The 14981-nt window shown below is 32.3% G+C and overlaps 2 protein-coding genes across 2 annotated transcripts in view; one reads left to right on the top strand and one right to left on the bottom strand.

The window, feature by feature from the left end:
- The window catches only part of LOC105164974 (eukaryotic initiation factor 4A-3), a gene marked incomplete in the record, with an annotated part of 4706 nt that extends 3203 nt beyond the window's left edge, over positions 1-1503 (top strand). The window contains 2 exon segments of the mRNA XM_020694303.1: positions 533-619; positions 930-1503. Of these exon segments, the coding sequence (XP_020549962.1) occupies positions 533-619; positions 930-1043 (201 nt within the window).
- LOC105164973 (protein MOS2) lies at positions 3055-4983 on the bottom strand. Its single transcript, XM_011083827.2, has one exon. The coding sequence runs from the start codon at positions 4809-4811 to the stop codon at positions 3432-3434; it is 1380 nt and encodes a 459-aa protein (XP_011082129.1). The 5' UTR covers positions 4812-4983; the 3' UTR covers positions 3055-3431.

Below are 14981 nucleotides of genomic sequence, written 5' to 3'. Positions count from 1 at the left end.
AGTTTCTTTCCTTCCAATTCTGTTGCCCAAGTGTTGTATTTTTATTGGATTCAGCAAAAGAGAGGTGGAGATGGAACTTTGTTCTGAGAAAAATCTCACAGCCCATGAAAGATGACAAAGTGAAAAATTGGATGTGTTCAGAATTAAATATGGACTTGGACATTTCATTATTACTTGAGCATTATTTAAGTCTCATGTATTATGTTTTTGTGAGTCCTGGACTTCCCCTATATGAAGTTCTGCACAATCCTAATGTTGATTAACAATGTTATTTCTTAGAATTGGGCAATAGTATTTCAGTTGATGTTCGTCATTATAATATTCAGGACATTGACCTATTCTTTTGTCAACTGATGTTGGATAATTTTTCTGCAGTACTTTGTACAGTGCACTGGTAGTGGTATTCTGAAAACAGGATGATGTTGTAGGATTTGTTTTTTGCTTTCATCTCATTCCTTCTTTTACCTTTCTAACCAAATTTATACACACTTGAAGAAGTATTCATTTGTTGTCTTTCTATTGTGTCCCCTAGGTATCCCTGGTGATTAATTATGATCTTCCTAACAATCGAGAACTTTACATTCATCGCATCGGACGATCTGGTCGTTTTGGGAGAAAGGTAATTTCTCGCTCCTTTAAGGGCCTGTGATCTTTGTGTTTTATTTTAAGATACTTCACCAAGCATTAAAAGTTGAGACAGGGAAGAGCCTGGGGTGGGATTTTGATATTGCAAGATCTTGGAATTTTCATGGTCTACTTCAGTTCATCGTTGTTTCATGAATTGCCATACGTGCTCCAAAATAGATTGAACATTTTAAGTTCAATTTCATTTCATCTCTTAGTTCAGAAGAATCCCACTTTCATCTCCATCACTGCTGACATTCACAGATATCTAGTTCATGTAATGTGGGTTCCATGGCTGTATGCAGGGTGTCGCAATAAATTTTGTCAAAAGTGATGACATCAAAATCCTTAGAGATATTGAGCAGTACTACAGTACGCAGATTGATGAAATGCCAATGAACGTGGCCGATCTGATTTAGCTTCTCTTTGATGGTACAATTGGCTGAACTTTAATATTGTGTAAAATACTGAATGTGCCGGAGATGGCAGTTATGGTGCGTGGTTGAATTAGGCCTCTCTCTGGGGTACGTCTTCACAGGAAGAAGCGGGTGAAGGGAGTGCTGGTTTTTATGTTCAGCATGATGTAGTTTAGTGGATTGGGGTCACTGTACTATATTTCAATGGATTGGTGGAGAGCTACTTCTTTTACACTGGCTTCGTTTGTTAGGTGCTGATGGAATTTGCTGGTCTGAATGTTCCCTACCATTGACGTATAGTTATTTGATCGAAATTTAGTTGATTGTAAGTGCTGGTTTTTCTTTTGAAATCCGTGTATGGCCGTATTTTGCTGCTCTCTTTTTGTTGGTTTCCCTTCTTTGGCTTGATGAGACCGTTGTGAGAAACACCTCCATGTTCATATGAGATTATAAATTTATTAGACACTTGTAACATCATAATGGTGCGTTTGGCCTATTTTTTGAATAATATTTTCCATAAAATTTTTTAGTAATTGATTTTATTATTGACAAATACTTTTGTAAAATTATGACGGAAAATTTCATTTGACTTTGATAGGGTGTAGATTATTTTATTTAAATGATCTAAAAGTAATCATATTGTGAGTTTGTCAAATACTTTCAAAATCATAATTAGTTAAAAAATGGTATTCAGTGTAGGTTACTGACATCATTATCACTATAACAAAATCAAAAAACAATTTCGATCGAGAGTTTAGTTGTTAGGTCAAACTGAAGCTTTCCCACTGTGAACGCTAATAATTCACTATGACAAACACATGCGTGCGTCAAGCCATTTGCTTCCTCGTGGTTTCGCATTGGAAATTAGTTTATCAGCTATTGACTACTTGTGCCGCTGTGGACTTTCTAACCTGCAAAAATGGATAAATATAATCATCAGCTGGGGAGGATGCATACTCTGGAAATCACAATCTACAGCGTGATTCAGACCCATGCCAAGATAGACCCGCAAGTACAATGAAACAAAGATGCTGCAAAATAATGAGGGTGAAAAGCACACTTGTGGAGAGGGACACGTGGAGATGAATTCGGGAAACAGATGCGACCAGCAGTGTAAAGTCTTAGCAGATGCGAAAACAGTGGCTTTGCAGGAGCGCATTACAACTCTATCAATAGTGCAAAACAATGAGAAAGTTGCAAGAACAAGCCAATATTGTGAAGAACGTGGAAATGGCATGCAACCTGTCGTTAACTTTTGTTCATGAATATGATGGATCACATCTTGCATTTCTTAGTTGGGAAAACAATTGCTTCATGAGATCAAGGTTTCTAAGTTGATGGAAAACTCTATTGACATTTTGAGTCTCTCAAAAGAAGATAAATTACAAATACATGTTTAAAAAGACTGTTGAATTGGCACTTCTGCCAGGTCCAGCCACATAATGAGGATTGATGATCCAATAAATTCATTTGGTGCTTGGAGGATGATTCCATTCACAGCAATAGACATTGGCAGAATCAAAAGGTTGAAACGAGAGCAGAGGATGTGATGGGCACAAGGTGATGAAAAAATGAAACACCCAACATTCTCCAGCCAATGCTGCCACAGGCAGAGGGCACTTCTACCAAACACAGATAAAAGAAAATATTTCATCAGGAAATCACGTCTTAAAAGTTCACTTTTTTTATCTCTAGCTATAGTGTTATGAACATTATCGTATACAAGCTATATACAATTGTGATAACTGAACATTATCTATGACTGAGAGGATATATCAAAGTTGATGTTCACTTATGAAATGGAGAGGGTATCATTGGAGAAACTCCAACATTATCGGTGTGTACAATGTCAAAATAATACAAGTACACAGAGAACAAACACAGCCAGAGGAAGGATTGGTCATACTTTGAAGCCGATTATGGTTATTACTGAGAAAACTTTTCCAACCAGGTTAACAAAATGTTGAGGGCAGCAGCCCTGAATCTCTTCTCTCTTGATGGACGTAAAAGCAACTAAGCACATAAGTACATCTATATCATTCAAATGGTATTTTTTCAAACACAAAACATTTCCGAAACACTTAGCAGCAGAAGGAAGGAGCTTCAGCTGCAAACAAAAGCTGTTGAACATTCAAGAATATAGTAATTCAGTAGTCTCTCATAGTAACCAGCTTGAAGTATATAAAATGTCACTAATACATGTAAGCATACCAAAAGCACCTTGACCATGGTGAGACACATTAAATTGCATCAACAAGAATGACAACATCAGAACAGATGAGATTCAAAGTTCTCTATATAATCAGCTGATGGGAAGGCTTAAATTATGCCTAACGTCCACGGACAATATCCATAACAGAGATGCCTCACACGTACAACAGGATAAAGTTATCAATAACCAATATCGCTTGGATCTCCTGTGTACTCGGCAATCTGCTCAAGCCTCACATTGAGCAACTCATGTGTATCTGCATCTCGAACCACGCCTGTCTCCTCCTCTGAGTCCCGCTCCAGCAGACTCCCATATGCACCCTTGTGCCTACCATACAAAACAAGCACTGGGCCCCCACGTTTTGGAAGTGCAGTCTCCAATAGTTCCTGTTCCACCCCTTGTACTAACTCCCTGCTCTCATCCATGGATACATCGCACAACCCTGGCCCTACAACATCCACCACAACTCCCTTTTTCAGGAATAATCTCCCACCCTTCAACTTCTCGCTTATAATCCTTACCCTTATATGATTCCTCAGCCAATGTACTCTCTCTCTTGCAACCTTTTCTTCTTCTTGTCCCCTCTTCCTCGAAATATTTCTGTCCCTTTTATCTTGATTAGGATCTTTCTCCTTAATTTTCAAATCCTTCAATTTTCTCAAGCACTTCTCCTCCTCTGCGGAACCCACTTCTGCTACATCCCTAGGACGAACTTTTATTTTCTCATTGCTCCTCGACATCTTCAAAACCAATAAATCACCACCACTCCGCACCTCAACAATTTTACCCTTCATTCCCATCTCCTTCCCGTTCACTATTCTCACCTCTTTTCCAACACCAAATCCTTTCTTTTCTTTCCGGTCCTCCATCTTTTCCCGCCCAACATTTGCAGTCCCCAGATTCTGACCAGCATTACCCTCACTATCAATCCGATTCTCTGGGAGTTCTCCAGTAAACCCTAACCCTCCTCTCCCTGTCTTCTTTGTCACCTCACAAACTTTTACATCCTCCTTAGCATTGCGGCCAATGCCTCTACCCTCTTTCCAACCGTACCCCGCCAACAAAGCTGCACCATACCCCTCCACTGGGACATCCGTATACTCATCCATTCCAGGATCCTCCGGAAGCTTCTCCAGATCCTCTCTCAATTTCCTCAACTCCAAGTCGGAAATAGTTTCCCCACGATCACGATTGGGGCCTGCGTTCATGGTAGCCGATGGTTGGCGGAGATTAAGGCCATAACCCATGGAATTATCTGAAGCTTCTGGTTTGGAGCCGGGATCCAGCTCGAACTGAAGGGCGGAATCAGCACCGTCGGATTGCGATATCTGGGGGAGATTAGGGAGGTTCTTGAGCTTTTTAGTTGGGCGCCACTCGTTGGGAATCGGGGCAATAGGCTTGATTCTCGATTCCCGCGCCGGGGGAGCTTCGCCGGGAACGAACTCCGTTACGTAGCTTATGGCAGAAGAATCGTCTGCAGCGGCATCGGAGACGGACCCTGAGGGTTTCTTGATGCGATTGGACTGGGGTTTCGAGTTAATGGAGAAGGAAATACTCATGTTGGCGCTGGTACTGGATGATTACGGCGAAAAGAAGCTTCAATTTGTTCACTGGAACTGTGTGAGGGAGAAAATCAAATTAGGGTTTTAATCCGGGGTGGGGGAATTAGGGAAGAAAATCCCCGCTAGACAAGAATACAGCCTGCAAAATGTCAACTCAGTCTAAACTTTGATTTAGTGTCTTCCCCCAAAATACTTTTTTATTATTTAAAAATTTATAAATATTATTTTAAAATATAAATACGTTAGCAAATATTTACTTTTAATAAGCTGCCATAAGAGAATATTATAAAAAAATTTGTAATTTTTCATATAACAAATAAATATTTATAAAATAAATTTTAAAAAAACTCCTTATAATTTACCTAAAGATAAATACACACCCCATTCACAAAATCACGATGTTATATACTAATTAAAATAAATTAACTTCATATTAATAAACCCAAATTCATCAAAATTTAATTAAATTACGATCATCAAAATGAAACAACACTCCACCACACAATGAAATATTATATTCCTAACAAATATCATATGAAAAATATTATTACTATATAATAATAAATTTACTTAATCATATATAATTATAATTAAATTTGATTTCATGTATATAGCAGGCCGATTGGACAGTAAAATGACTCCACTTTCGAGTAGTGCCAAACTATTATGTATACTCCTCCTTGCTTTTATGCAATTTCCATTGGCTACTTTATGTCAACGTCCCAGAAATGTGATATGAAGATTTGGTATACCCACCCACTTTTTTCCTATAAAATTCTTGTGCAAAAAAAGTTGGTAATTTAGGGATACGCAGAATTTGTGTATTATTAAGTTGGGTAAGAGTTAGATTCTTTATTTTTAAAATAATTATTTTTCCGCTCTGACACTAATGGATATGGTAATTTGTCTTCCAAGATATAAGGACTTAAAATTTTAAAATAGTAACACTATAAATTTTGAGAACAACACATCATTTCACCCCAAGGATATACCACTTCATCGAATGGACAGTTGTTTCATTCAAAGGGTTTTACTTAGTGAACACATCATTTCAACCAAATGATACAACTATTTGGTAAAATAAATAAAAAAGAATAACTCAATTTTTTCTTTAAAAAAAAGTAAAATTCATCTATATTCAAATAAAATACAATATAAAAAAAATTAAAATTAAATCATAATTTAAAAATTTTCAATTCAAATACAATCAGGTAATGAGGAAGCTGGCAAACAACAGCTTGGCTGGCTTTTGAGTCAGCTATGATTAAAGAATCAATAGAGTTAGGACTTTGAACGACAATCTCAATCTCAATAAAAGCCTATTAATTATTTTATATGATTTACATAATATTGAGTTGATTAACACACTTTACTTTATCTTATTTCATTTAAAAATAACCATCTCTTTGGTTAATTATTTATAATTGATAATTCTCAATTCATGTACATCTCATTAATTTAATTTATCAATTTTGAGTAACTATTTATTGATTTTTAATTAAATATTAAATTATGACATGTATAGGGAAAAATGCAAGCAACACCCTTGTGATATTACAAATGAACAAATTATTCTCCTATCAAAAAGATTTAGCAATTTAATTCCTTGTGTTTTTAACAACACAATAATTTATTCTTCCTCCCCGTATTTTTTAAAATCAAATAATTTCAGAAGAATAATTTACTTATTTATAATATTATAGAAAATAAATTACATTAAATTAAATCAAAGGTATCACATGAGTTGCAATTATTGGTGAGTGTGTGTATTAAAAAAATCGAACAAGTGCTATATCATCTTATCTTGACCTAAATAACAAGATTACATGTCATTGTCGGTAGAGAAAAAAGTAAACGAGGTATTTGCCTAGAAATTTCTTAGTCGTATTAAATTCTGTGCTAATTAGAATTCAAGTCAAAGGATTACGTACTCATATGCATAAATCTTATATTTCACAATATTGTATGAATTAGGAGGCATGCATGATCAGATTCTGTGTTTCAAAATATTGGTCCAAAAGTTAGAATAATTACGAATACCTTTTTATTATTTAAAAAAATTATCAATATTCTTTTGATATTTGATGAAATTATATAATCTGTGGATAGAAGTACGAGACTGTCAACTATAAATGCTCTTACTGTATCTTTTCTTTTTTTCAAAAAAATGTCAACAGTGACATTTTGGTCAGTTTACCACCAAAAAATGGATGAAAACCTAACGGAATGAGCTAATTGTTAGACGATCGTTAAAATCGAACGACATTAATAATTTTTCAAACAAGGGTATTCTTAATTATGTGATTTCTGATGATCGACATGTTGAGATACTATATAAAGGCGCCACATTTGATCAGCAAACCACATGTGTGTACAATTTTATCCAATCATCGATCAAACAGATGTGATGTCGCACTTGGATTTAAGATTTGCGATTCTGATCATCATTAACATATTGAAATCACAAACAGCAATGCCATGGGAATGGGATCCATTTGATGTGGCAAGTGATCTGAGTTGGACCAAGTTTTGGCTTCTTGCCATCTTTCTCTTCATCTTCTCCTTCATTTCCATTGCAATCCCAACATTCACAGTACCTCCAAACAACTTGAGATACATTCAGGTGCAGATGAAGAGTTTCTCTGCCTCTCTTCTTGCTTGTTTCTTGGCTTCCTTATTCTTCCCACAACTTCTATTCTGGTACGTCTATCCCATGATTCTGTTCTTCTTTTTATGCTATTCTTGTATCTTCGACGTATCCAGAAGCTTCGTATACTGGGCTCAAGCGATACTATCTCTAGCTCCCGACTTCAACATATTGATCACCACAACGAGCCCTGTCGAGCCCATCAGAGGGCTGCATCATGAGGACGGAGTAGAACTCGAGCAAGCAAATCTTGAAGCGGGTACAACGCAGGTGTAACTGGCTAATTATCAAAAAGTTTTAATTTTCAAGACAGTCACAATCATTTATGTACTATTTTATATAAATCTTACATAATAATTGGGATTGTCCTAAAATTGTAATGTTGTAGTAGTTTGTCAGGAATTGTCTCCTTCATGTGCCTGTTGCTATATATACATCCATTTTGGTTAAGTGCTGCCACTTATCTGTTGTCAATCTCATAAATATATATATATATATATATATATGTACTTTTCCATTTTGAGCATAAAAAGGACATTGTTGATTTAATGGTCTCAAAATTGGGTAAAAATTGGTCCGGGTCTGGAACTCATAGCTGTCCTCATATTTTCATTGTTACGATGTTATATATATACACTTATCTATATTTTACGAAAACAATATTTACTTTGTCAAAAAAAAACTTTGATTTTGCAACATGAAAGAAAATAAATATATCCTTTCCTTTTAGATTCAATTTAATTCAATCATATGTCGAGCAAAAGTTCTAATTTTGCATTCTAAGTGATGGAGGGATACCTCAATTTATCAAAAATAACCTTCATTAAGGGTATTTTTGGACATTCACCTGCAAAGGACCCGCACACATAAAATCGGGCCAGGGAGAACCAGCCCGGCAAGCAAGAGACCCACGTTAATAATGGACCGTCTAATTAAGAGTACAAAACGTGGATAGGCGACACGTGGAACTAACCAGCGTGCACCTTTGAAATTATAAATACCCCGAAACGCATTTATAGAGATAACTGTTCTTTATCATTTACGACCATACCTCTGGAATAGCACATTTTTACTTTGATCATACCTGACTTGAGCGTCGGAGGGTCGTTGTCGGAGACGCATCCGACAAGCCTCACGTTCATATTTTCATTCTCAGGGCCCAAACACTAGATCAAGTAAGGATACGTGGCTAATATCGATCTACCCTCGTGATCGCGGATTTCGAGCACGATCACTAAGTATATTAAATCATATTAACATTTCATTACTAAACAATTATAAACTTTTCTTTCAACTAATTATATGTTAAGAAATCAAAATAATCATTAGTGATGTTTTAGTTCAGTAGTTACTTGAGATATTCATATAATCATATAATTCGTCGCTTTTGATAAGGGGAAAAAATAAAAAAGATATTGTAATACAACCCAACGTATAGTAAGCGAAAGATTTGAGCAACGGCAAGAGAATGATTTAAAAAATTTAACGTTTAAAAAAATATAAATAAATTTAAATTCAAATATATCCTTATTTCTTAGAAGCGTAAAGCTTATTACACAAACAACCTAGTTATTCTGAAAGAAATTTAGGAAGAAAGTTCCTAGAGATCAACAATCAACCGGCTAACCACCTAGAGAAATGTGAAAATGATGTTCCCAGAATCTTGGCTGAATCAGTTGGCTCAAAATGGGAGAATTTAAATAGATGACCTTATCCCTCTTCCTCTATAAATAGACAATATATTCATTCACTAAATAGTACACACTTTGGCATGTATAAACAACAATAATCACTCTCTATACTTGCTACATTCTAGCTCATCAACTAATAACTTAAATTCACTTGGGATCAGGCGGTTCAAGGTATTGAAATTTGGGACCAGCTCATCACAGTGGCTTAAGATTACCTGATTTTGAGGCGGGCTGGTCTGAGCATGTTTGGCCATTTTTCTTATAAAAATAAGGCATATATATAAATTTAAATTTTCATTCTCCTAAACTAACTATTCAAGTAGCTTTTTTATACTTTTGAGACTCTGAAAATTATTATTTTTATTGTTCTACTTCTAAATTTTTGATACTTTAGTTCATTAATACTTTTCGTTTATTTTAAATTCTTTCTGAATTTACTATTGTCTAAGTTTATTATTGTAAGCTTGTTCCTCAAATTATTATATAAGTTGATTATATAATCTTAATTATTATTTTTTCTGGTTATGAATTTTTGTGTAATTCAATTTATTATTTGTTTTATTTCATAACAACCATAAAATCAAGTATTTGTAAGAAAACTTCAATTTCATAAAAAAAAAATAATAGAAAAATAGGTACATTCGGACCTACTCCAGACCTGGTCCAGGCTGGTTCATGATTTGGGTCTGAATTTATAAATAGACCCAGTTGGGGCTCATTTAAAGGACTGAGACCACTCCATAACTGGTCATGAACAATAGTGGATTGGTCCGTGCCGGTGTTGAGTCGGCCAGGCCCACTATACACTTTGAATGCCACATCAAAGAGATGTGCCTGAGCAATTATCTTCTTCTTGAACACTTCGAACTAGATCTCTTAGTAAGATAACTTACGATACGATTAGTCTTACGGATCTATAGTGGGCTACAGATCCATAAGACTAAGTTAAAGCTTAAGTAAAAGTAGGTTATAAGTAAGAGCAATATTGGATCTAAACACAGTGAATGCATACCTTACAAATGAGGACACCTATATCTATAGTGGCTAATTGTACTGGGTCGTACTAGGCCACATGATGCATCTGTAGCCCTTTGATGCTTGTTGTGTGAATAGCAGTGTTTTGGAATGGTCGGATTGTTGGATTAGATTGATGAAATGATTGAAAAAATTTATTTTGAAGCACATATAATTGTAAAAGATAACTCCAAAAAATATATAATAAGCAGTGACTTGCGTATTTAAAGACAAAAGACCTTTTTGCATAAAAGACCTTTTTGCATAAATTACCTTTTTAAAGCCGGCCACCATTAAATAATCACTATAATTAGGACTTTAAACACCAAAGTCATTTATTTTTTCTTTCTTTCCTTTGATAGATAGAGTTAATTTTATCATTTTTAATACATTTAGCTACAGTCTACAGATTCACTGATTCAATAATTATAAATAATAAAAAGTAACTAAATAAAATATATTAAAATCCACAACATCGATACCTGAACCTTACCACTTGAAATGTATTTTTCTTTTAGTTAGTACAATTTTATACGTGTATTATACATTCATAAAAATATATATAACTTTGCCTAAATAAAACGTGGTAATATAATAATATTAAGGGAGTATTTTCAAAAATTCTGCTCTTAGATAAGTGATTTTTATAAATACAATTACAAAAAGAAAAATTTCAAGTGTCTAATCATAGACATGTTGAGATACTATATATAAATAAAGAGGCACCGTTTGAATAAACCAAACATCACTTCACTAACTTTAATACGATTTTATTTAATAATCAACCAGATGTGATGTCGTACTTTACTTTAAGATTTGACGATTCTGATCATCATTAACATTTTTAAATCACAAACAGCAAAATGCCATGTTTCATTATTCTTCCCACAACTTTGTACGTTTATTCAATGATTTTAATACTTATATCATTAAAAATGCAACACATATGTAAATGAGTGAATTGTCACTCGATAAAAAATTATTTAGCAATTTATTTCTTTATATTTTTTAAAATACAATAATTTTATTTCATTGTATTTTTTTTCAAAATGAAACAATTTACCTTTTTAGACAGAGATGTGAATTGGTCGTTTTAAAAAGTATGGTGAAGCAAATTGCTATTTTTTTTTTTTAATTTGTTCATTTGTAATATCATAGGGGTCATCTTGTATGCCCATCCTAATAAACTTACGTCGCATTTTCTGATTAATAATCTACTATATATTAAGAGAGAGTGTGTCTCTCTTTTTTTTGGTATATTTTTTTATTTAACTTCTCACTCCCTTTTTTTCATGTATATTTTCTGTGACTAATTTTTTAAAATTTTATATTATTTTAATATTTTGTATGTATTTAATTAAATAATAAGTATTTTATTTTGAAATAATATTATCGAATCAACGGGAGTTCGAGAAGAGAGAAGGAAAAATAAGAATCAATAAAATAATTAAAAAATAAAAAATGATATTACAAAAAACAATTTGAATACACCAAAAGAACGCTTTTTAATTATACATAAAAGTACAAAAATATTCCATAATAATACTTTAAGTTCATAAAATAATTTATCAATTATAACCATGACATTTATTTTTTTTATTTAATATTTATATATATGTATCTGAATCATCATAATTACACATATTAGACGAATCACACCGTCACACCAATTTTTCCCATTTTACTTTTTTTTAATTATTATTATTAGTCATTACAATATGTTATTCTTACATGTATACAATAAATAATATTTTTCTAAAATATATTATAAATAAAAATAAAATGTATAATTGGATACATTATATTAAAAAAGAAAATTAATTTATAAGTTAATATGAAATTTGAAAACTTGAATTTTATCAATTGAATGGTATTTTTAAATTTATAAAAAATTGATGAGTCTGTATGATTAATTATTATTTGTGAGTTTGGAAGATATGTTTTTTTAATATTAGTATTAAATATTACTAAAATAAGACAAACGAAAAAAGTAGAATTGATCAGGGTCCGTACAAGCCTGTTTGTTTATCATGGACAGCCAACCACCATTCCCCGGAGGGGGCAGACAACTAGTAGTGGTGAAACCCGGTTCATGCAGTGTCGTCAAAACACGATATAAAGAAATCTCTTGATGGAGTAAGGAGTAGTGTAAAGTCGTTATTTAGTTATAGGCAATAGAAATCTTTAGAGTGCGGATACATATAGCCCATATACATCACCTAACTCTTTCCTCTTTTCCTTGTTAATTACTGGCCGTCGTGACTCATCATTTTCGGCACAATATAATAAATAAATTTTTATATTTTAAAATATATTATTAATAAAATAAAATATATAAATTAATAAAATACATTTTAAAAACAAAAAAAAAATTAAAGTACTATCAACATAACATAAGAATTGGTGTATAATGGAGTTAAAATGATATTGAGTCACTTTTATAAAAAAAATAAAAAAATAATTATAAATAGTTTTTAAAATTATCTAATTTCATGTATAATTATTTTATATTTAAAAATTAGTGTTGATTGTGTCATTAACGGTTCTCTGTGAGAGTAGAGGCCTTTCTTTTTGCATTAGTAAAGATGCACCCCACCTGCCGTTAGTTTCGGAATGGGGGGTTTGTGCTAAATTTAGTAAAACACAGAGGAATTTTTAACTTATTTTAGGAAAACACATTGGGTAAAATGAAGTTTAATTAGTCCTTTCAAATTATAATATAATATTCATAATTATATCAAATATCATGAAATACCAACTCTAATTTAGGGTATGTTTGGTTAGGGCAAAAAATGGAGTATAAGGTAAAAAAGACAAAAAAGTATATATTTTATTTTTATTTACTCTACTCATTTCTTCCATTCTTTTATCTTTCCCGCTGATAAATACCGTACATAATCGCTAGAGAAAAGATAACAAAAAATTGCTGAAAAACTACTACATCGACATCAATGATAAATATTTGTATTAATAAAATATACTCTTGTTCTTGTTTGATAAATATTTTTACTAATAAGATTTTTAAATTTTTGATGTACTAAAATTATATTAGTATAATCTTAATTTGTATACTTTCTAATATAAAATGAGAATGGTTATTCAGTAAATTTATAAAAAATAGTCTTTATTCTCAATCTATTTTCTCGTACCAAACAAGTAGAAGTATCTAAAATTTACTCTCATTCCAATCATACAAAACAACTAAAAAAAAAATAAATTATTATTCTTTCTCCTCCTCCCTGTCTCTTTTCTTCCCCTTCTTATCTCATTCAAACCAAACCAACCCTAAACCTTTTAAGTGGTAAGTAATGTCAAATTCAATCCTGGGATAAACTTTTGTGTCAGCATCATCATTAAAGAGTCAAAAGGTAGATAATGCCACGGCCCGTGTGGGTCAACTTTTCTTTATTGCAGGACGGTTGTCGTCGTCCCTCCTTCTGTATGAATTCTGAGTCAGATTGAGCACAAACAAATAAACTAATGTCATATATATATATATATATATATAATAAAAAATTATATTTTATAATTCGAATTAAAATTACAATTTTCTCTAAATTAATGTAATGGCAGAGTACAATAATGTAGGAAGCAGACAAAAGACGTATCACCCATGGAATCTCAAGTCATGCATGTGCTGTTCCTATGAAAGTTAGGTGATTTCTGACCCAGATTTATCTAATAAACAAGTACAAGTAATGAACTAGTAATTATTAATTAATGTTCAAGAGTTTCGGAATTAATTAATGATGAAAAGTGCAGAGGTCTTTAGGAATTAATTCTCATGTATAAATAGATGATAAAGACAGACGTCCAAAATCAAAACAGAATCCACTTTATTGGCCGTATAGAACGATTTTTTATTTATTTATTTATTTGTCTTCTTTTTTTGTAAGTTTCTACTTATACTCTTTTTATAAGTAGATTATAAAAACCAGATTTGGAATTATGATTATTAAATTATTACCTTATATTATATGAGAAGAATGATTCTGGTCTTAATTAGTATTTCCAAGTGTAATAAATAAGCATCCTCTGATTATATAGAGTATGAGTATAGTACTCGAATATTAAAACAAAAAAGAGAGAAAAATACTTTTTTATTTTTTTAAAAAATTAAACAAAAAAAAAATACTACGGAGATAGTATAATATATGCGCATTCGTACTATTTCGAATAGTTTTTGTTAATAATATAGGATTTAGTTTTAATATATATATATTTTTATTTTTGTTAATAACATATGATTCTTGATGCTCTTGATTAGGGATGACAATGGGTTGGGGCCTAAGTCGGGGCGGTTTTTGAAGCCTTGAACGTGCTACAGGGTGGAATGGGGTCTTAGTGGTATGTATTCGAGCTCGCCCCCTTTTTCTTTAACTATTTTTTGTGTATTATATATATGTATGTACAATTTTTTTTTCGATAGTAAATAAATATAATATAATATTTTAATGCCAATAACATGTATATATAAATTTCTCGAAAAAAAGAAATATTAACATTTCAATGATATTATTAGCTTATATTACGGTAACATCATTTTTTTTAATATTTTATAAATATTAACTGGATCTTTCATGTCTAACTTGGGGGAAGAGTCGGATCCAAAATTTGCTTGGCTGGGTAGGTCACAGGTTTTGCCAATCCTACCCTAGACTTGCCTCATCGCCATCCCGGTATATAACATTATTATATAATCTTGGGATGGTAAGGTAAACATGTTAATTTTACTTTTATTGAAACTTTAATTTTAAAAAAAATATATATAAAAAATTTGATGTTAGACAGACATTATCTAAAAAAACGAATATA

This window comes from Sesamum indicum, linkage group LG6, assembly GCF_000512975.1.
Source record: "Sesamum indicum cultivar Zhongzhi No. 13 linkage group LG6, S_indicum_v1.0, whole genome shotgun sequence".
In the NCBI taxonomy this organism is placed as follows: domain Eukaryota; kingdom Viridiplantae; phylum Streptophyta; class Magnoliopsida; order Lamiales; family Pedaliaceae; genus Sesamum; species Sesamum indicum.
This window is presented reverse-complemented; position numbering and strand designations above follow the sequence as displayed.